The sequence below is a fragment of the Tupaia chinensis genome, unplaced genomic scaffold (genome assembly GCF_000334495.1).
Source record: "Tupaia chinensis unplaced genomic scaffold, TupChi_1.0 Scaffold000187_1, whole genome shotgun sequence".
NCBI classification, from domain to species: Eukaryota; Metazoa; Chordata; class Mammalia; order Scandentia; family Tupaiidae; genus Tupaia; species Tupaia belangeri.
Genome location: NW_006159662.1, coordinates 2,716,818 through 2,737,736, shown reverse-complemented (window position 1 = coordinate 2,737,736; position 20,919 = coordinate 2,716,818). Strand labels below are relative to the sequence as shown.

Below are 20,919 nucleotides of genomic sequence, written 5' to 3'. Positions count from 1 at the left end.
ATGGGAAGACTGCAGCAGGCGCGGTGACGGAGCAGAGCCACCAAGGCTGCCATCTGTGCCCACATCGCACCGGAGCGAGGGTGAGCCCGTAAGGTGTCGTTTGTGAAGAATATCACCACATTCAGTGAGATTCTGAAGACTTCGAGGGATGCATACCGGGCAGGCTAATTGGCCCTGAAGCAGACAGGCAATAACGGAAACCCACCAGAATGTTTATGAAACCACTGGGCGTGGGGAGCAGGAGCCCAGGGCTCTGGAGGGGGCGGGAGCCGGGTAAGCCACAGGTAAGGCTGGAAATGGGATCTGGCTCAGGGGCCCCCTGCGAATGAGGCTCAGCAAGGCAGCACCTCAGAGTACACCCCACTCTGGGCTCCACCGCTCCATCCTCCACTTCCATGCGATCAAATCTTCTAGCTTCCACTAATGACTAAACCACACAGTACAAGGGACTTCCGAAAAGTTCCTAGAAAATGTGACGAATGAAAAGACTATGCACGGATTTCAATTCTTTGGATTTCAATTCTTTGGGGGCACCAAAATAAACTCATAGTTCAATGACATTCCCCCTCATATTTGTCTTTCAGTACCTGTCTGATTTCATTCAGCATTATTTCCTGATGTGATCGCTACACAAGGTATACATGTATAGAGAAACAGAATACATTTACTGTAACCTGTAAATGAACAATTATTATATGTAAATTAGAAATTATAATAACAACATTTTGTCTTAGACTTTTTGCTCTAGGGTGCGTGTGCTCACTGGAGAGACAGTGAGAGACAGAGAGACAGAAAGTGAGAAATCACTCCCAGGGGGGTGGCCACATCACAATCCTTTCTCCTCCATTCTCAGGATTTTAGGCACACATGCCAATGCTCCCAGTGTGAGTTTGAAGCCGCCAGGTCCAGGATTCAAACCGTAGTCGGCCATGTGGGAGTCCAGCGACATAACCAGTATGCCATTTGCTAATAACAAACATTTTAAATGCACCTCAAAGGGGACTGCCCTGGTGGGCTGGGGTATTCCCTGAGCTCCCCTAGGGCATGGAGACCCAGGAAGACTCAGCAACAAGGGCACCCAGGCACAGGGAGGAAGGGAGGCTTTCCTGCAGCCTGGGCTCTATAATTCAAGCCTCCTGTTGACCAGGAATCATCAACTCGGAGGTCATCTGTCAAGTGCTCCTGGATACAGAGCTGGCCTAAGCTTTTGTCAGCCAATTCCACTTGCTGGCCTATGCAAATGTGGCTCTCAATGAAAGCGGCGCTTGTTTTCTGGACTCCAGAGGGAACCATTCAAGTGGGATCAAGGAGGGAACTCTTCCCGCCTTCATGAACAGCATGGCTCCAGGGGGCTGGCAATTGAGAATCAACGCTTATTGTCAAAATCTCAAGGAAGGGAAATTAACTTCAGGCGACTTGTGTTTTCCCAGCTGCCCTCTCGTTAACAGCCCTTGCGTGTAACCTGCCTCTCTATTTATACACGAGGCACAAGGCTAAGAAAGGACGCTCTGAGTAGGGGGAAAACCTGAATAAATAAACCGACCAACCGACCAACCATTCTTTTGATGTCGATCAAGTCTTAACCCTATTGAGAAATAATGATCAAACATAGGCAAGCACCTCATATCCTTTGCTCTCTGAAAGACTATTGGAGAGCCAGGTGGTGGTGCAGTGGGAACCCAACTGGACCCACATGGGGAAGATCCTGGGCTCTTGGCCCGAGGCTCCCTGAACACAAGGCACGTGGTATGTCCTAGATTCCAGCTGCCTGAGATCGGGGGTGGACTGTGGTGTGAGGAGCCTGTTGGGGGTACCTGTCTCTGTCTCTCTCTCAGATGGAGGAAATAAATAAGCAACAACAATAAAAAGACTATTTTACTAAAGGATATGAGACATAATGAAAGGGGCCAGCAGATGGTGTGGTGGTTAAGGCACTGGACTCCCATATGGCTGACGGGTTCGAGTCTTGGACCAGGCGACTTGCTTTCTAACCCCCGCCCCCCACGAGTCAAATTAAGAACATAATAAAATAATAATAACAAAGTTAAGTAAAATAATTCTTTTTTTCTTTTTTTTAAGAGAGATTTTTTGCTATAGGGCCATGTCACAATCTCTTCTCCTCCATTCTCCTCTCGGGATTCTGGCCACACACACACATGCACCTGGCATGAGTTTTAAGCTGCCAGGGACCAGGACTCAAACTATGGTCAACTATGTGGGAGTCCAGTGATGTAACTATTAAACCATCTGTTGGTCCCAATAAAATAACTCTTAAAAAAAGACATCATAAAAGATATGTAAGGAGAGGTCATCAATGGCTTTCAACCCCAGAAGCTGGGGGTCCTGTGATGGCCTGCATGCTCACATGACCTGGTGCACTCTTTCTCTCTGACCTCTGATGTCAGGCTCCTTCCCCAGCTCCCTCTGCTCCAGCCACAATGGCAGCTTCTTTTCTATTTCTTAACCATGACTTAAACAAAGGCTTCAGGGCCTTTGCACTTGCTGTGACCTCTCCCAGAATGCTCTTCTTCCAGCTGTGCACATAGACATTTCCTCGCTTATTTCAGTTTTAACTTTAATTTGCGAGTCCCTCCCTAGCCATCCTAATTAAAACTTCAACCTCCCCAAATAAAACAAACCAAACTGAAATAAAATTTCAGCCCCTCCCCAACACTATATCTTCTTTTACTGCTTTATTACTTTTCTTCTTAGTTTATTGCTGATAAGTTAAACATCTCCCTTATGTAGCTTGTCTATGGTCTCTCCTCGTAAGGGTTTTTTGTCTCTTCTGTTCTGCTGTATTATGGTGCACACATGCTTGCTTACTGAGGCTCTCAGCTATGGAGAGTTAAACTCCTTGACACTAATACTTACATGCTGGGAATTACGAAGAGCTGCTTAACAGGATCATTCTTGGGGGTAAGGGCAGGGATCTGCTAGATGCTTATTGGACCTTCTCTCCCTTGCTGGGCTCTCACATATGCCCTATACTTCTGCTATGGTTTGTCTCCCAAAGGTTCATGTTTTGGAATCCAGTCCAGTGTAATGGCATCGAGAGGTAGTGAGGCCTAGTGAGTGGTGATGGGATCATAGAGATATTATCCGGGGAATGGATTAATGCTGTCTTGGGAGGTCCAGGAACCCTAGATCTCTTGAGAAGGGGTTGGTCTTTGGGAGAGCGGTTGCTCTAAAGGGAAGATGCTGCCCGTTTTTCTCTCTCTGCATGTGCCCACTATCCTCTCTGCTTTTTATGGCCATGTTGTGACATAGGCCAGCCAGATGCCAGGCTCCAACCTTTGGACTTCCCAGCCTCCAGAATCGTGAGTCAATAAACATCTACTTTTACGAGGCTCAGGTATTTCTGTCAGCAGCACGTTAGTGGACCAAGACTCCCCACCTCTCTTTGTGTCTAAGTGACAGACGCCTCTAAGGCCTGGCCCATAAGTAATTCCATGCGACAATTGTACTGCCTCCTCATCAGCCGGCTGAAAGGAGGAGGACTCAGCAGAGGAATCTGAGGCCCTAATAGATGTGGAGCCGATGGACAGATGAAACCCAGGTCCTTGAATGACCCTGTGGGTCAGTGCCCCATCTCGACACAGGAATGCAAAATAAACCTGTGTGGTGTGTTAAGCCACTGAGACTGCGGGGTGGTTTGTGCCAACAGTTAGTGTGACTTACCTGATGACATTAAGGCCGTTATATTGGAAAGTGTCACATTAGGCACTAATGTGTGTGGTTATCTGATACGTGTCATGTCCTAAGAGAAATGTAATTTGCCCTTTCTTCACTGGAAGTTCAGCCTCACTGACTTTGGTGAAATTTCAATGAATTTTCACCAAGGGTGAGATAGAAAGAGATGGGGAAAAGCTATGAAAATATTTCAGTGCAGAAAACACTGACAGTTTTCTCCCTTAAATGATAATACCAATTACACACATGGGCAGCAGCGAGGGTAATCTCTGTGGACGGACTAGCACAGCCCAGCTCCTCTGAAGACACGCAGAAGCCGTCACTGTCATCCACAGGCAGGAGAGCTTTGTACATAATGTGAAAGTCGCATTGTCAACGTTCCAGGCTGGAGCTTTCAACGTGGGGGTTTTACAAATAGGACATAATGTCTGTGTATACGGAACGCAGCTCACTCTCAAGGGAGAACGCCTCCCTCTTTCACCAGGGTCAGCCCAGCACCAACCACACGACCCTGTCAGGTGTCGCCATCACTGCCCAAACACAGCTGAAGAGTTCACATGACCCAGTAATAAACAAACATGGAAATGCAGTGAAACATTACCTGCCCGGCTAGCATCTCATACAACAGGACGCCATAGGCCCACCAGTCCACAGATTTTCCATACGGCTGATAAGCGATTATCTGTGTGAAAAGAAACACATCAATTACACTTAATGATAAACCGAATGGCCCCTTTAGAACAAGTGGGCATTAGTACGCTTGATTCAAGCAAATGAGGTGATGAGACGGTCTGCCTGTCATTTCTACGCCAGAGGAAAAGGGTCCTTCAAATCAGGCACATGGAGAACTATCCACTAGTCTGGGGAGTCCACTTCTGAACCCTGGAGATGCCAGAGCACACTACTTGAAGGCAGATTTAATCAGCCTCACTGGTAGAAAATCCTTGGCCAATGAAGTGGGTTTAAAGTGGGTTTAATTTTTAGAAAAAGCCAGAGGTTATTCAGAACAAGGATCTGATACATAAGATGATCAAATCGCGTAGCAGAGTTTTGCTAAAAGCAGTAAGGATGCTGAGGATTGTGACGACAACAACGGTCAAGGGAACGAGAACAGGCGGTGCGTGAGACATGCTCAGTCTGTTGAACGGCTAAAGCTGTAAAATGTGAGAGAGACTTGACCTATGGTGATCCAATGGGCCATCTGGACTTTGAATCTTCAAAGAAATTTCTTCAAAAAAGAAATCTGGAGACCACTGGGGCGAGTCAGACACGGTCTAGATATGAGATGAGATGAATTGACTATTGATTCTGGGAGCTGGCACTGGGCTATGCTGACCAGTTTGAGTGTGTCCTTTTCCATGTAAGATGGATGTGTTTGGGACCAGCGGTTAGCATAATGGCTATGTCGCTGGACTCCCACATAGTCGACCGCGGTTCGTGTCCCGGACCCGGTGGCTTAAAACTCACGCGGGGCGCGTGTGCGTGCGTGCCCAAGATCCCAAGAGGAGAATGGAGGAGAAGGGATTGTGGCATGACCATCCTCCCTGGGGGGTGGTTTCTCGCTTTCTGTCTCTCTGTCTCTCTCTGTCTGTCTGGCGAGCGCACGTGCCCTATGGCGAAAACTTCTCCAAAAAAAAAGAAAAAAAAAAGATGGATGTGTTTATGGGTGCGATGCATGAGAGATGAAGTATTTATGGGTGAAATGACATGATATTTTAAATGAGAAGGAACCCTTTCAGTAAAAGTGGTGATGGGAAGAACAGAGCAAACAAGCCGAGATGTAGGCAGCTGTTGGTGCTGCAAGGTGGCCACTAGTGAGGGCATTCCACTCTTCTTTCCCTTGGTGGCCAGTCAGAGGTTCTAGAATGACCCTCTAGCCTCCCATGTGGAAAGGAGGAATACTGATTTGAATTTCTAAGCATGGCCTGGCTTACTAAGAGGCTGGCTGTATGGCCTCTCAGGTGGACTGTCTCCCTAATGTACAAGATTTCCAGACCCACAGATTATGTCCCAGGATTTGAGGAGACATCCTTGCAGGTGCTCAGTACAACCATTCTGCCACTTACACATGACTTTGACTCTTAAATGCACAAGAGCATTTGTTTTAATGGTGCAGAATGTCTAATGGAATGTCCTGGACATAAGAAACCGTTCTGTCTGCTCACCTCCATTCCTTTTCACATTGCCACTGTTTCTCCACAGAAAATGGCAATGTGTGGGCAGCAACAGGGTGGACACGCTTGGACTCAGCAGCCTCATAGCTCATTCTCGACAAGAAAATGACCGCCAGACAAGGAGTCCTAATTTTAATTTTCACTACATTTGTCCTTTTCTACATTTTCTTTGCTGAAAACTTGGAAAATACAAACAAAGAACTATACCCAGAGATAATATATGTCATTTCAGTCCAGACAGGAAATTACTGTCTTAAAGAAGTTGTATATTTTTATAATCTTGATACAATGGCAAACTGCCTTCCCAAAAGAGTTGGGGGTGAATGTATACCCCTACCTCATGTTAGCTTCATCATATTTTCGATCACTAGGTGAAACCGTTCTTCTAAAAAATAATGCTTTTTGGGACCAGGAGATGGTGTGGTGGTTAGGGCACTGGACACTCCCACATGGCCGACTGTGGATCAAGTCCCGGACCCGGTGGCTTTCCTTCTTAGTTTCCCTCTCTCTCTCTCTCTCTGTGTCTCTCTCTGGTCAAATTAAAATGGATGAATGAATAAATAAATAATTTAAAAAATAATAATTTTTTTTCTTTTTAGTTCCACAAGCCACATACGCTCATGAAAGAAAAATTAGAAGAGATTAACTAGCTAAACAGGTTTAAAAAAGTAAAATTGTTTATAATCTCTTCACCTAGAAATGCTGCTGTTCATTTTATAGGACACCTTCCCATCCCTTTCCTAGCTGTGGTGTGTGTGCATCCACACTTTTCAATGTGATTGTATCCATCTGCTGTCTGTAGCCAGTTTATTTCATAAGATCATGAGCATCTCTGCAAATTCTTCATTTCCACAGGACAAATGCCTGAAAGAATTGTTGAGTCCAAATAAATGCTTTTGAATAGAAAGTAAAAGCGTTTTAGATATGCTGCCGGACGACTCCCATCAGCAGTAGAGCCACTGTCTCTCCCAACCCTCCCCAACACTGGGTATTGTCACTGCTTCTTTCTTGCCTTCTTTCTTCCTTCCTTCCTCCCTGCCTTCCTTTTCTCTTTATGGCACGTGCACTCGCTGGAGAGACAGAGACAGTAAGAGGGAAAGTAAGAAATGCACCCTCCACGCCCCCAGTAGGGAAGGCCACGCTGCAATCCCTTCTCCATTTTCCTTTTGAGATTTGGGCATGCACTCGCACACATGCAGCGGGTGTGACTTTCAAGGTACCAGGTACAGGGCTTGAACTGCAATTGGCCATGTAGGAGTCCAGTGCCTTAACCACTATACCACCTGCTGGCCCCTGTCACTGTTTCTAAAACTTTCTGTGGGATGGCTGACAGTGAGGTTTCAGTGGAACTTTCATTTGTATTTTGTTTACTTCGCTTTTTCTCATAGAAATTGGCCCCTTAGTAAACTGCCTTATTATGTACTCTGCCCGATTTCAGTCCTGACTGACTGCTTCATTTATAATTCCCTCGGGGACCTATGTCAGGTACCAGGGATACAATGTAGGAAAAGACAGACAAGGTCCCTTCCCTTACCAAGATTACACACTTCTTTTTTATTATCAATAAAAATAATGAGAGCTCTTTATATCTTAAGGATGTCAACTCTCTGTTGCAAATTTTGGAAGTAGTTTTCCCAATTCATCATTTACTTGTGTTTTGTTTATATTTTAATGTTCAGGATAGTCCTTTTATTTGAAAAATCTAATAAACTTTGCAGTAATTTCTTTTCCTAAATGATAACAATAATATTTTAAATATATATAATATAATATTTTTGAATAGTTCTTGTATAGTTTTAGTTTTTACATTTAGCCTTTTATTCTGCCTAAAAATTTTAAAGTATGACATAGAATTTAAAATTCCCTCCCAAATGCTTACCTTTTATCCCAGTATAATTCAAAGACTAATATTCTTTCTTTTTTAAAAAAATATTTTATTTAACTTAATTTATTAATTTATTGTTTGATATGACCAGAGAAGGACAGAGTGAGAGAGTAAGTAAGAGAGAGAGAGAGAGAGAGAGAAAGAGAAAGCAAGAAAGCAAGCTGCCAGGCCCAGGACTCGAACCACAGTTGGCCATGTGGGAGTCCAGCACCCCTAACCACCACATCACCTGCCAGCCTATGAACTCATCCTTTCTTAACTTGTTTAAAAAATCACTTTGATGGGACCAGCAGTTAGCATAATGGCTATGTTGCTGGACTCCCATGTAGCTGACTGTGCTTTGAGTCCTGGACCCAGTGGCTTAAACTCACGCCAGGTGCATGTGCATGCGTGCCCAAGATCCCGAGAGGAGAATGGAGGAGAAGGGATTGTGGTGTGGCCATCCCCCCGGGGGGTGATTTCTCGCTTTCTGTCTCTGTTTCTGTCTTTCTGGCGAGCACATGCGCCCTGTAGCAAAAAAACAAAAACAAAAACAAAGCACACTATTAATAGATTCAAGAGTTTCTGGCACTAGAATAAGCATGTAATTAGAATTTCATTTCCTGATGAACTTTACGCAGCCCCTGTGTGGGGCACAGGAGGCGGCTGGTTGTGGCAGGCTGGGCGCTGGCCTGAGCTGGCCTGACTGCCTGCTGATCTAGGTGGGCCCAACTGCAGTCATCCAGTAATCCTGCTTGTCTTGCTGTTTGTTTACGCAGTGAGAAGACACCAGGGTACCACGACACCACACCACACCGGCACAGGGCGACTATCACATTTCCCAATGGCCTGGATAAAAAGTTTTTTTTTTTTTTCTTTTAAGAGAGATTTTTGCCATAGGGTGTGTACGCTTGTCTGAGAGACAGAGAGAGGGAAAGTAAGAAATCACCCCCTGGGAGGATGGCTACACCACAATCCCTTCTCCTCCATTCTCCTCTCGGGACTTTGGGCACGTGTACACATGTGCCTGGCACCTAGGTCTGGGATTCGAACCACAGTCATCTATGTGTGTCCAGTGATGTAACCATTACGCCATCAGCAAATGGTCCCTGTAAAACTTTTTAAAGGTAGTAAGTATAAAGACAAGCATTTAAACAAAGGCTTGCCTAAATGAAAACATTCTACGTTGATGCGTTCTATCACTACCTCATACAGGAGACCCTGCCACAGGATGAGTTTAGTAACTGTGTGTTTAATGAACAAATAATGGATGGATGGACAAATGGACTCCCACATCCTTGAACTTGCTCCTTGTCTCTGGGCTGTTTCTCTAGTAGCATTTTCTGTGTCCATACCTAATAGCAGCAGTGGTGCCAGGCAGAGTGGAGCTATAACGTGCTCCCAAGAATGGAAGCATTCCGCCCAGGGGAGACCTCATTATCCAGAAAGAACAAGGGTAACTCAATGTAAAAGACTCTATTTGACCAAATGATAAATTATTCCTTAATTTTAGTGGGAATCTGCTATTAGTTGAATTGTAAATAACATTTAAAAATGATCACTATAGGGGCCAGCAGGTGATGTGGGGCCTAAGGCAGCTGGATTCCACATGTCTGACTGTGGTTTGAGTCCCAGTCCTGGTGGCTTGAAAACATGCCAGGAATGTGTATGCGTGTGCCGAAAATCCTAAGAGGAGAATGGAGGAGAAAGGATGGTGGCAAAACAAAACAAAACTAAAAGAAAAAAAGTCATTTTAGGGCCAGCCCCGTAGCACAGGGGTTAAGGGCTGTCCATAGGGAGATAGATCCCACATGGCCTACCAAAGTCTGGATCCCACATGGCCCACTGCAGTTAGAATCTCGGCCCTGGCAGCTTGAAAATGTGCATGTGTGTTCCCAAAATCCTGATGGGAAAGAGAAATGGGGGAGAGGGATTGTGGCATGACTATGCCCCACTGGGGGGGTGTTTCTTTTCCTCCCTCCCTCCCTCCCCCTCTCTTCTCTCTCTCTCTCTCTGGTGGGTACACATGCCCTCTGGCAATTAAATAAATATTTTTCAAAAGACTTGAATCAGGGACCAGTGGCTGGCCTAATGGTTACTCGCTGGACTCCCACATAGTCGACCATGGTTCGAGTCCTGGACCCAGTGGCTTAAAACTCATGCTGGGCGTGTACCCAAAATCCCAAGAGGAGAACAGAGGAGAAGGGATTGCAATGTGGCCACCCCCCTGGGGGGTGATCTCTCACTTTCTGTCTCTCTGTCTCTCGAGTAATTCTAGAGCTAAAGGAGCATAACCACATTTGCCAGCCCGTTGTCAATCGTTTTTTCTTTGAAGTATTACAGGACCCAAGTTCTTAGCTTAGGGCTGTCACCTAGAATGACATTCAAAGAAAATGTGCAAGGCTACGCACACTTAGTATTCACATGCTTTGCTCCCATCAGCTGAGTTTTTACGGAGCTGCACCTAAAGTGTAAAATCCAAGAAAAAGCCAGTGATGCCAGGTGGGAAATGGAGCTCCCTCCAGGCAAATATTTCCAGGTGGGAAGGAGTTGTGCAGAGGGTCACATCATTCTCAAGACATTTATTCTTGGGAGGAAAGAATGCTAAAGAAGAAACCCACAGATTAAAAAAATAATAATAACAATGTATTTTTACTCAGTGATTAGTATTTAAACCACTTCTCAGACAAGGGCCAGACAGTGGTGCAGCAGTAAGTACAGTGCTCTGCAAGGCAATCCCACACAGAGACGCTCCTGGTTCAAGTCCAGGGTCCTCCCTGAGAACACAGCTCACACACATGCCCATGATCCAGGGCTGGCTGAGGGCTGGGAGCGGATCACAGGGTCAGGACCCCTTAGAGCATGCATTTCTCTCTTCCTCTGTCTCTCTCACTTAATGAAAAGATAAATGAATCGACTTTAAAAAAAAAAAAAGAAAAAACTTTTCTAACAAACCTGTTCAAAACAAAATACCAAGCACAGGGAAATTAAGATCTGACTGGCACTGGCCATTTGGAAATGCCTATTTTAACCAAACTAAATGTCCTACCTTTGACGCTTGAGTCTAAGGGCTTAAGAGCTGACATACGCTGGAGTCCCACCTCCAACCATCAGAGGTGAGTCCATCTCCTTGGGATGAGTGGCAGCATAAACTCTGCTTACCATGCTGGATCCAGTGCATGCCTGGACACTCAAACTGCACCCTTAATTAAGCAAAGTAGAGAACCCATCTGAAATCACTTGCCTCACTCCTGACAGTCACTGCTCACCTCCCCCGCAGTGGGATGGATAATTTCACTCCAATTCCAGCAGTAAAAAGCTTAGTTCAATGCAAGAATAAGACAAAACCACACTTAAAGATGAGCAGGCGGGAAGAGTAAAAAGAAATCAGCGGTCATACTGTCATGTCCGAGGAGAAGGGAAGAGTGAAGGAGCAAAGCTCCAGCATCAAACAGTATCACCCAGCAGTCTGCGCACTCCCCGCCTTTTCCCAGCCTCTTTGGTTTCTGGGTCATGTGACTAGTTCTGGCCAATGGCTGGTGAAGGACATGACATTTCACTTCAGGCTTGGGGCAGTTAGAAGCCCACTTGCGCCCTGGTGCTGAGATCCTGGAGGTCAAATATTCCAGCTGGCTTAACTGCAGCACGGAGCAGCGTTGTACCAGATGACGAGCGAGTATCAACTAAGTATTGATTGTCATAGGCCCCTGAGACGGCAGGGATGGCTCTGTTAGTCAGAATTGACTAGCAACTTCCTCTTTTGTGGAAGCAAATCACAACATCTCAGCTCTTTTACAAACCCTGTCTGACCATGTAGAAGAGTCATAGATACTCTTTTTTTCTTTTAAAGGTTTTTGCCATAGGGAGTGTGCATTTGCCAGAGAGAGACAGAGGGAGGGAAAGTGAGGAATCACCCTTCTCTTCCCCAGGGTGGGATGGCTATGCCACAAGCCCTTCTCCTTCATTCTCCTCTGGGGATTTTGGGCATGCATGTACATGCACTTGGCATGAGTTTCAAGTCACCAGATCTGGGACTCGAACTGCAGTTGGCCATGTGAGAGTCCAGTGCCTTAACCATCAGGCCAGGCCACCAGCTGGCCCCTAGAATTTCTCTTAGGGAGAGTGAAAGTATGCTTGCTGTCTGTTAGGTACTCTACAACATCTTCTCATGTAATCTGATAAGGCAGAAATTACTACTCCCATGTTATAGCTGAGAAAACTCAGGGTCAGGAAGTTAAAAGACTTGCCCATAGCTGGTCATTTAAGTGGTATTCTGAATATCGACGGATCTGCTTTAACGAAGCAGATCTGTGAAGAGGCTTGAAATCACCATTTCAGTTGTTTTAACATTTCAAACTTGACTAAAATTTGTTCTTGTAACTACATTAAGGCCAGTCCCTGCAACCTATTTTTGTTATTTTGTATTTAAGTTCATTTCTTCCTTTCAATGCTAGAGAGCATGTTCGTAGATGAGGGAGGGGGAGAGAGCACGCACCCCCTCAGCAGGGCTGGCCATGTCATAATCCTTTCCCCTCCAATGGACAGGATCCTATGCATGCTTGCCCGGCATATTTTTGAGTCCTCTGGAACTGAAACTCAAACCCTGGGCAGCCATGTGGGATCTGGTCTCCTCTCACAGAGCTTAACTGCTATGGTAACGGGTCAGTCCAGTAGGTTTGTTTGTTGTTTTTCTTTCTGTTAACATAGGCTGGGTTGATACACCAATGTGGCTACGAGTTATCAGGCAGAAACCCAGCAGGGCTGAATGAAAGAGCTTACATTTTATTTTGTTTCGTTGTATTTCTTATCTTGTATTTCTCATACAAGCACCTGAGCACTCTTGCCAACCAGAGCTCCCTGTCTGGGTGGTGGAGGTGATGGCCAAGTGTAGAAAGCCATCAGAAGGCAAGGGCATGGGCACCCTGATTCTGCTCAGAATGATCCTTCATCCTAAAAGCCATGGCCACTGAACATTTTTGTTTTTAATTCAACATCACTTTGGCTCCAACTTGCTCTTCATTTTCTATTTCCATATTAAACTCCCATGCCTCCTGCTGATAACACCCCCTCCTTCCTCTGAGGCTTATGAAGCAGAATGCCAAGTGCCAATAGCTTGTTTTTCTTGGCGACAACACTCAGTTGTCAGTCCCATAGAGCCCGCCTCCTCGGCCACAGGACTGAGATGACAAAGTCACTCTAAACACTGCAGTGCCTTCCACTGTAGTAGCAGGATGGGGTTTAGATTTTCTTTTTTTCAGTATGTTATAGGGTGCATGCACTTGTTGGAGAGAGACAGAGAGACAGAGAGACAGAGAGAGAGAGGGAAAGTGAGAAAGCACCTGCCAGGAAGGAAGGCCATGCCACAGTCTCTTCTCCTCCAATTTCCTCTTGGGATTTTGGGCATGCACACATAGGCACCTGGTAGGATTTTCGAGCTGCTGGGTCAGAGACTCAAACCACACAGTTGGCTATATGGGATCCAGCTGCTTAACCACCTGCTGGCCTGGATGGGATTTAGAATATAGCCTAGGAGTTTCTTCCAGGAGAAGTACACAATAGATCACCCTTAACTTGCAAGCTAGATGAAGTGGGAGGTAGTAGAGATCGAAGTTACAGGGCATTGGGTGCAGACTCGCCATTGCAAATCCCTTCTTAGAATAAAGCATACCTTTCCTTCAGTGGTCAGCTGCTGTCAATAACTATCTCTAGGACTAGAGGATGGTGTAATGGTTATGTCACTAGACTCCTACATAGTCAACCACGGTTCGAGTCCCAGACTTGGGAGCTTAAAATTCATACTGGGCACATGTGTGTGTGTGTGCTCAAAATCAGAGAGGAGAATGGAGGAGAAGGGATTGTGGTGTGGCCAACCCTCTCTCAGGGGACAATTTTTTGTTTTCTGTCTCTCTGTCTCTCCAGCGAGAGCACGTGCCCTATAGCAAAAAATCACTCACTCACTCACTCACTCACTCACTCACTCACTCACTAGATAAATAAATATCTCCAATCACTCAAAGCCTCACTATGCTAGGGAGTCGGAGAGTCCACTTGAAGCTAAATATTCAGATACCAACACAGTTAAGGAAGGTGGCTATGCTGCCCCTTTGGGCCACCTGGAGCTCCACTGTCCAGCACAGCGGTCAACAGTCACGCTTGGTATGAGCATTCACCACGGGGCTCGTCCAAGCTTACGTGTGCTCTAGATGCAGGATACACACCAGGCTTTGAAGACTGAGGGCAAACAATTCCATCTAAAAAGTAGCTCATTAGTAATTTATGATTTGGGATATATTGGATTAAACAAGATAGTAACATTTATTTCATCTATTTCTTTTTCTGTTTTAAAAAATGTGGCTGGGGAATGCGGCTTTGGCTTGTACTTCACTTCTCCTGGACAGACTCGGTCTAACCCTTCTTAAGTTCCACCTGCTGCCACAACCCCCTCTGGCTCTCTGCCTCTCGCTGACGTAGGAGGCCAGCATCGGGCTGAGGACCATGCGCAGAGAACATAGAATGAATGACGAGACTCCTGAGTCTGTCCGCGAGGGGACAGGAGCAGGTGTCTCTGGCACTTGTGAGCCAACGGGGCTTACAGCCAAGGCTGAGGCTGCCCAACATCCTGAAGCCCCAGGAGGGGCTGTGATGGCAGTCGGTCTCCCTTCATGGAGAAACTCACAAGGGGACAGGCAGATCTGGCAAGCAGGCTAGAATTGGCGGATGACCCCACAGCACATGGGAGGCTGAACTCTGGCTTCAAAACCAGACCCCTGACGGTGCCTCTGCCATTCCGTTTCCCTGCTATTTGTCACTGTGATCATTATTATTATACGTACACGAGCCAGTTGCTCGGGGGAATGTCAGGATGTTCCAAATGGCTGCCTGTCTTGCAAAAGTGTGATATGAATGAGTTTCATTTCAGCCTGGGCACAGAACCAGGGCATGAAAGGGACAGGGGGCAGCTTCTTGTCCCTCACTAGGCCAAGGGCTGGAAGCTCATTGCTCCAAGGCCACCCGGCCGTCACCCTCTGCCAGGGCTACCCCTTTGAAGGCTTCCCAGAGAGGGTGGGGCTCTAGAAGCCCTCTGACTGCTGATGGCTCAGGCCTGGGAGAGCCTGGGACAGCACAGGAAGGCTTCAGACATGACCGGCAACAACAGCAAAGACCAGACCCGACATCCCTGTCACAGGCACTCACGGTGTGCCAGGCTCTCTGGCCCTGCTGGCTCCTTCAGCCCTCACATGACCCATTTCCAAGATGAGGAATGAGGCACAGAGAGGTCAAGTAGCTTGCCCCAGGCCACACAGCTAGCAAGTACAAAGCTGAGATGTGAACTCCGGCTGTCAGCTTCGTGTCCACTCTTGGGGCCGTTTTCTCTGTACCTGCTCTTGACTCAGTGTGGTTCTCTGGGCAGCTTGGGTGGGAATGTGCCCAGTTAAGGGGACTCTCCCTAACAAAGAGGTTCAAACACTTAGCAGGATCAGGACAGCAGGACGCCGCTTCACTCAGGACCTCTGGCTCTGAAGGCCTCCGAGACTTCCAGGGTCCCCTGTGGACACTCGCTCTCCTGGTCCTGGCTGCACGTACACTGCAGTCCTCTCACTGTCATGTTCAGGTACCCCCAGCCCCAGGGCCCACCCTTTGGTAAACGGCCTGACCTAAGCTGTCTTACAAAGTAACAGCCTTATGCATAAAACATGCTCAAGCCCTTTTCCAGCCTTCGGTAAATAAAGAACATCCCTTTCTTTTTCCAAAAATAAAGACATTTTATTTTGATGGAAAAAATGCGGTTGTATTTTTTATAAATACCCAAGGATAGAACATAGGACTCGAGAGCACTCTTCACCCATGTGGTCAGAAACATGGACACGTCCACGGCACCAGTAGCTGGTGTAATGGCTATGTCGCTGGACTCCCATGCAGTCAACCACAGTTCGAGTCCCAGACCCAGTGGCTTAAACTCACACCTGCCAGGACCCCAAGAGGAGAATGGAGGAGAAGGGATTGCAGCATGGCCATCCCCCCAGGGCGTGATTTCTTGCTTTCTGTCTCTCTGGTGAGCACACATGCCCTACAACAAAACCTCTCAAAAAAAAAAAAAAAACCCAAAAAACAAAAGACAAACAAAAAAACACTGACACATCCGAATGGTGCCCCTGGGAAGAAAGAAGATGGCCTCAGAGTGTCCTGGATGCTCTGTCAGGACAGCTGGCACCTCAAGTCAGTCACTGAGTCTTCCACTCACCTCTTTGGGCCCACCCTCCTAGGCCAGGTGGCTCCCGGAGCCTCTGCCCTGCGACATGGAGAAGGCATGGCAGAGCTGGTCTCCAGGACTATGGTGAAAAACAAGCGGGTTCACCCCCATCGGGTGCTTCCTGTTGGTGTCTGGACTCAGACATGCCGTCCAAAAGTGATCTGGCTGAGAAGCAGCTTGGTTGAAAGTTGGGGTGCCTCACCCTCGCCCCGCCATGGTGCTTCCTATCACAGACTGGTCTCAGGCCTGACGCTGCAGGACAGTCGGCAGACCTGAGGCCCTCCTCTTCCTGACCTTGCCGCTACCCAGTTCAGTGAGCAAGCTGCGTTGCCACCCTGAGCCTCAGGCTCCTCAGAACCCTGAAGACACTTTTCTAAATCATCTCTAAGACTCCTTGCTGCCTTAGCAACCCAGAAACCCTAAAAGCCCTTTCGATTTTGCAATTAGGAAGAGGTGCTGTCTGCAGAGCGGTCTCTCCAGCACCGTATGGAGCAGTGGCCCTGTCCAGGCCAGGTCCTGGTGCTGTGTGCAGAGATGGGTACCCCAGCTGGGGAGGAGTCGGGGCTGAGCCAGGGTGGAAGAGCCAAGTACTCTGAAATACTTCAGGGCTCATTACATAAAGAAGTGGAAAAGCATTTGATCAATAAATCGTGCCATGGGAAAAGATAAACACCATGGGGTAGAGCTTTGGTGGCAAACAATGCCAGGCACTGGGGTTCAAGGGTGTCCTGGGCTCTGGTCCAGGGAGCCAGGAGTACGAAGCCACCTGTGGTGACTTCCCGGACACTCAGATTGTGTGTGATGTGGCAGTTATTAGAGTTGCTGCTGGACTTATTCTGAAGGAACCCTAAGTAGAAGTCTGGATAAAGTGCCAGGGTTTTTGGTTGTTATTTTGTAAAGTCTTGCCAGAGAGCATGGACACTCACTGAACAGATGAGTACACCACAATCCCTTCCCCATTTTCCCCACCTTTCGGGATCTGGGGCACACGTGCACCTGCATGTTTTTCGAGCTCTGAGTCCAGGATTTGAACCATTCAGTCTGCCACGTGGGATCCAGCTGCCTTAACCACCAGGTTATGTCTGGTCTGTGCCAGGTTTTGATCTGGCACCTGTACCCCATGTCGTGTTGCTCTGAGGCTGGAAAGTGCATGAGGGGGGCATGGGAGTGACTTTTCCAGATCCCCAGGTGAGGCTTCTGCAATACTGAGCTCCCGGTGACAAAGCAACCCCCTCTCAAGTCTTCATGCAGTTTCTCCAAGCAAGCTCTGGTGTGGGGTCACTCTCTCCTGCTCCTCGGTGAGGCTGGCTGGTCGTGCCATGAGTTAGAAGGGTGACAATGAAATGAGCAGCTTTGGGAAACACCATCCTCGGTGGCTTTGGTTACCCACCCTCTTCCAGGAGCAATAACTCCTGCAATTTCTTGTGAGAGAATTCCAGCCCCTCTTAGATTCTTCCCTCTTCCCCCAGCCCAGACTTCCAGGAACCCCCTCATCTGACTTCTCATCAACACTACCCCGGGCACTGTCCTTGACCAGCACAGCCTGGACACTCTCCCCGGTGACATCTGGGGAAGTCTGGCAAGTCAAGAGTGGTGGCCAGAATCACACACAGTGGGAAGGTGACGGGGCAAGGAGCCAAGCCTGCGAGGTGCCCACTCTCAGAGTCACAGCGTAACACTGTGGTTGTTTTAAGCCACTGTGTGTGTGTGTGTGTGTGTGTGTGTGTGTGTGTTTAAGCCACTGTGTTTTGAGGTGGTTACGCCGCCACGGGTAACAGGAACAACTGGACAACAGCAGCAGCCACTCACGAAGGCTCCCGCGAGGCAGGCTCAGCTCCTGACAGGCGAAATGCACTTAATCCTCCAAGTCCTTCTTGGGGGAAGGTCCTCTGATTACATCCATTTTCCAGATGTCACTCCACATTCTTAAAAGAGTGTAACCATGGCCAGAGCTTATTACACAATGATGAAGAAAACGCCACCTTGAACGCCCACAGCCAGAACGCCCCTCGGGGGTGGCTATTACATCACACGGGACCAAGCGAGAGCAGAACGAATTACGTCAGCATCAGGTGCACCGTCATTGCCTGCTGGCCTCCCTCCAGGTGCTTCTCAAACTCAATCCCAGCCGCCCTCGTTACAGGTATCCCTCCTGGGGGCGGCAGGTGGGGGTGGCTGATGTTAGGGCAAGTCGGGAAGTCATGGCTGGGCGCCCACCTTTCCTGCTCTTCTGTGTTGTATTCAGGGAGCCATTCCACACACTCAGGACCAAACTGTGCTCCCCAACCCAATCACTATCCAGGTAGTAAAGGCGTGAGCTGGGAGACAGCGTGGATTCTGTGCCCCTCCTAGCTTCATTAGCTGGAGTGAAAGATATCCCTGGCCCAGAAGGCTCATCGCTAGGGACGTGTTTGGAGAGCAGTAAGCGGCTAACGGGTCACTGGTGGCACAAGGACAACCGGCCTGCACTCAAGGCTGGCAGACCTGCCTCTGGCCAGTCCACTTGCTATCTCGGAGCCCCGGGCAGGGGACGGCTCCTCTCCGAGCCTCCTTTCCTGGCCTGTGAGGCAGAGATACCTCCACTGCCTGCGAGGCCTAGTGGAGACATGAAATGAGACAGGGAGACACGCTCGGCAGGCACTAGGAACCGAGCACACTCTAGCATCTCCAGATAACCCGTCCTCCTGCTGCTGTCCAGGCAGATTACAAAGCAGGAGGTGAAACAAAGCTCCTAAGTCTAAGACCCATTTTTAGAGGATTTAGAGCAATCCTTAAATGAAGGGCCAATGAATGCAGGCCCCAGAATATGAGGGTGGGGCGGTGGTAAATATCTAACTGAGCATCTTCAGAACCTGAAAACAAGTGGTGAGCGGTGAGTACGGCTCCTCCGCATGCCTGGAGCTGCGCCTTCTCTGGGCAGTATCCCTTCCCTTCCGGTTCCTGCATGGAGCAGTTGGTCAGCCCTGGGTTCAAAACCCAGGTCTGCCTTGAATTGTGGCTATGAGGAAAATTAGTCAATCTTTGTGCCTCCATTTTACTACCTAGAAAAGATCACGAGTCTTCAAAACAACTGGTGGAAAAATGAACAGTATGAAAAATATATGCATGGATCTGAAATTTTCTTTGTGCATCAAAGTGATACTTGAATTCTATTTTCCACGCACTTGTGGAAGTCTCCTTGCCAACGGGACTTAAGGATTAAATGAAAGAAACCTGATGGGTGCACAGCCCTGGTCGAGCACACAGTAGGAGCCACACAGTGGCAGCTGTCCACAGGATGGCTGTGCTGGTGGGAGATTGGAAGGCAGGGTCGGAAGAAAGGATAGAAATTGTACACAGCCCACCGGATCCCAGGGCCTGCCACTACTCCCAGGACAGGGCTGCCCTGATCAGACTCTCAGGCCAGGAGAATTATGAGACCATTAAAGGGCTTGCAGGCTAATGATAAAATATCTGAGCTCATATGCTCAACATCACTCCTAGAAAAGATCCGAGCGGAATAACACAATTTAAGGAAAACCCCAAGGGAAAGCTGGCCCCGGCTCTTTAAATATTTCTTCGAGGGAAGGCTGCTGCTTCATTTTCTCTGGTGAGGCTGGAACCGTTGGACCATGACCCGACATGGAGGGAAATTGGCCTTTGATAGAAAGAAGGCCGCCCTGTGGTTTATCATTCTCTTTCTTTAATCAAGTGCTTTTCCCCGCGCCGGGCTGAGGTGGGGCCTGTCCTGCGGCAGCGGCTGATCACGGAGGAGCCCTTGCTGGTGCTGATTGTTTTTTTCTCTCTGAATCTCATTTCCCCCTTTCTTCTCAGCTTGGCAAGTGCTAATTTACTGCCTGACTGCCTGGCTGTGCTGCCACAGGAGCTCTTTCCTCACTGAATCCTCTAGCCCTCTCTATACTCCTTCCCCAGAGGCCAGGAAAAGTCTTCGGGGATGTCAACGCTGAGGGCAGCTTGGGCTGTCTGGGGGACCTGGGCTTTTGTCCCAACAACTTTGGACGCTCAGGTCCTCCCGCCCAGTGGTGGTCAGCGGAAGGGGCAAGGTTTGTGGCCTCCCTGTGCACCTGCCATCAGTCCCACAACTTGACAGCCTTGGGAATCACCCTCCCAGTGGCCCTGCTCCAGTGTCATAACCTGGTCAGTTCCAAAGCCTTCGGCTCTGTCCCACTGCAGGGTCTCCACAGCCCTGGCTGGGCCCAGGAAGGCCACCTCCATTCATCCCAGGTCCACACTGCATGCCACACACTGCCCTACTGCCCCCTGCACCTCAGGATGCAGGACAACAGTCCTGCCTTCGGGTGGCTTAGTGGACACTAAATCCATGAGCAGTCAGGTCATCAGAGGGGGAGCGGGCAGGTCTGAAGAATCCTAGACACAGTGCAGATGCTGTCAGAGATGGCAGGGCCGGGTGGACAGCGGGAGGGACTGGCGGGGCTGGGTGGCTGGACTGGGCACTGAACAGACCTGCCACCTGCAAGACGCCTAGTTCGGAAGCAAGCCTGCCCAGTGCTGCTCGGTGTCCTGCCTCCCCCAGCCTCACCCTGGTTCTTCCTGATCACACCCTCCCTGCTCCTGTCGTTCCTCTTACTCTGTAGACACTCGGCACCCTCTCCGCCTCGCTCACCTGTTCCCACTCCCTGGCCAGCGACCACCTGGAGTCTTTAATTAAGCTCTTGGCCTCACCTGGACAGCCCAGGCCCTGACAGTCCCTTTCTCGCCATGCCAGGACTATTGAGCTTCACTGGAGGGTTACTAACGTGGGGTGGGTTGCTGGCTGCACCCCAATCCGCTCTCCTGTCTCGGTGGTCAGCATGCCCCTCTCTGTCATCACACTTCCTGAGGCACCTACCCCACACCCTCACCCTACCCACAGGGCCCTGCCCTGCCCAGGGTCACCTCTGGAGGTGCAGAGGGGCCAGGAGGGCAGATGTGCATTC

The 20,919-nt window shown here is 48.5% G+C and overlaps 1 protein-coding gene across 1 annotated transcript in view; it reads right to left on the bottom strand.

Moving 5' to 3' along the window:
- Nucleotides 1–20,919, bottom strand: part of PRKCA (protein kinase C alpha) — a 466,835-nt gene that overhangs the window by 22,967 nt on the left and 422,949 nt on the right. Inside the window, exon 14 of the mRNA XM_006146762.2 lies at nt 4,295–4,375. Within this exon, the coding sequence (XP_006146824.1) occupies nt 4,295–4,375 (81 nt within the window). The remainder of the gene's footprint in view (nt 1–4,294; nt 4,376–20,919) is intronic.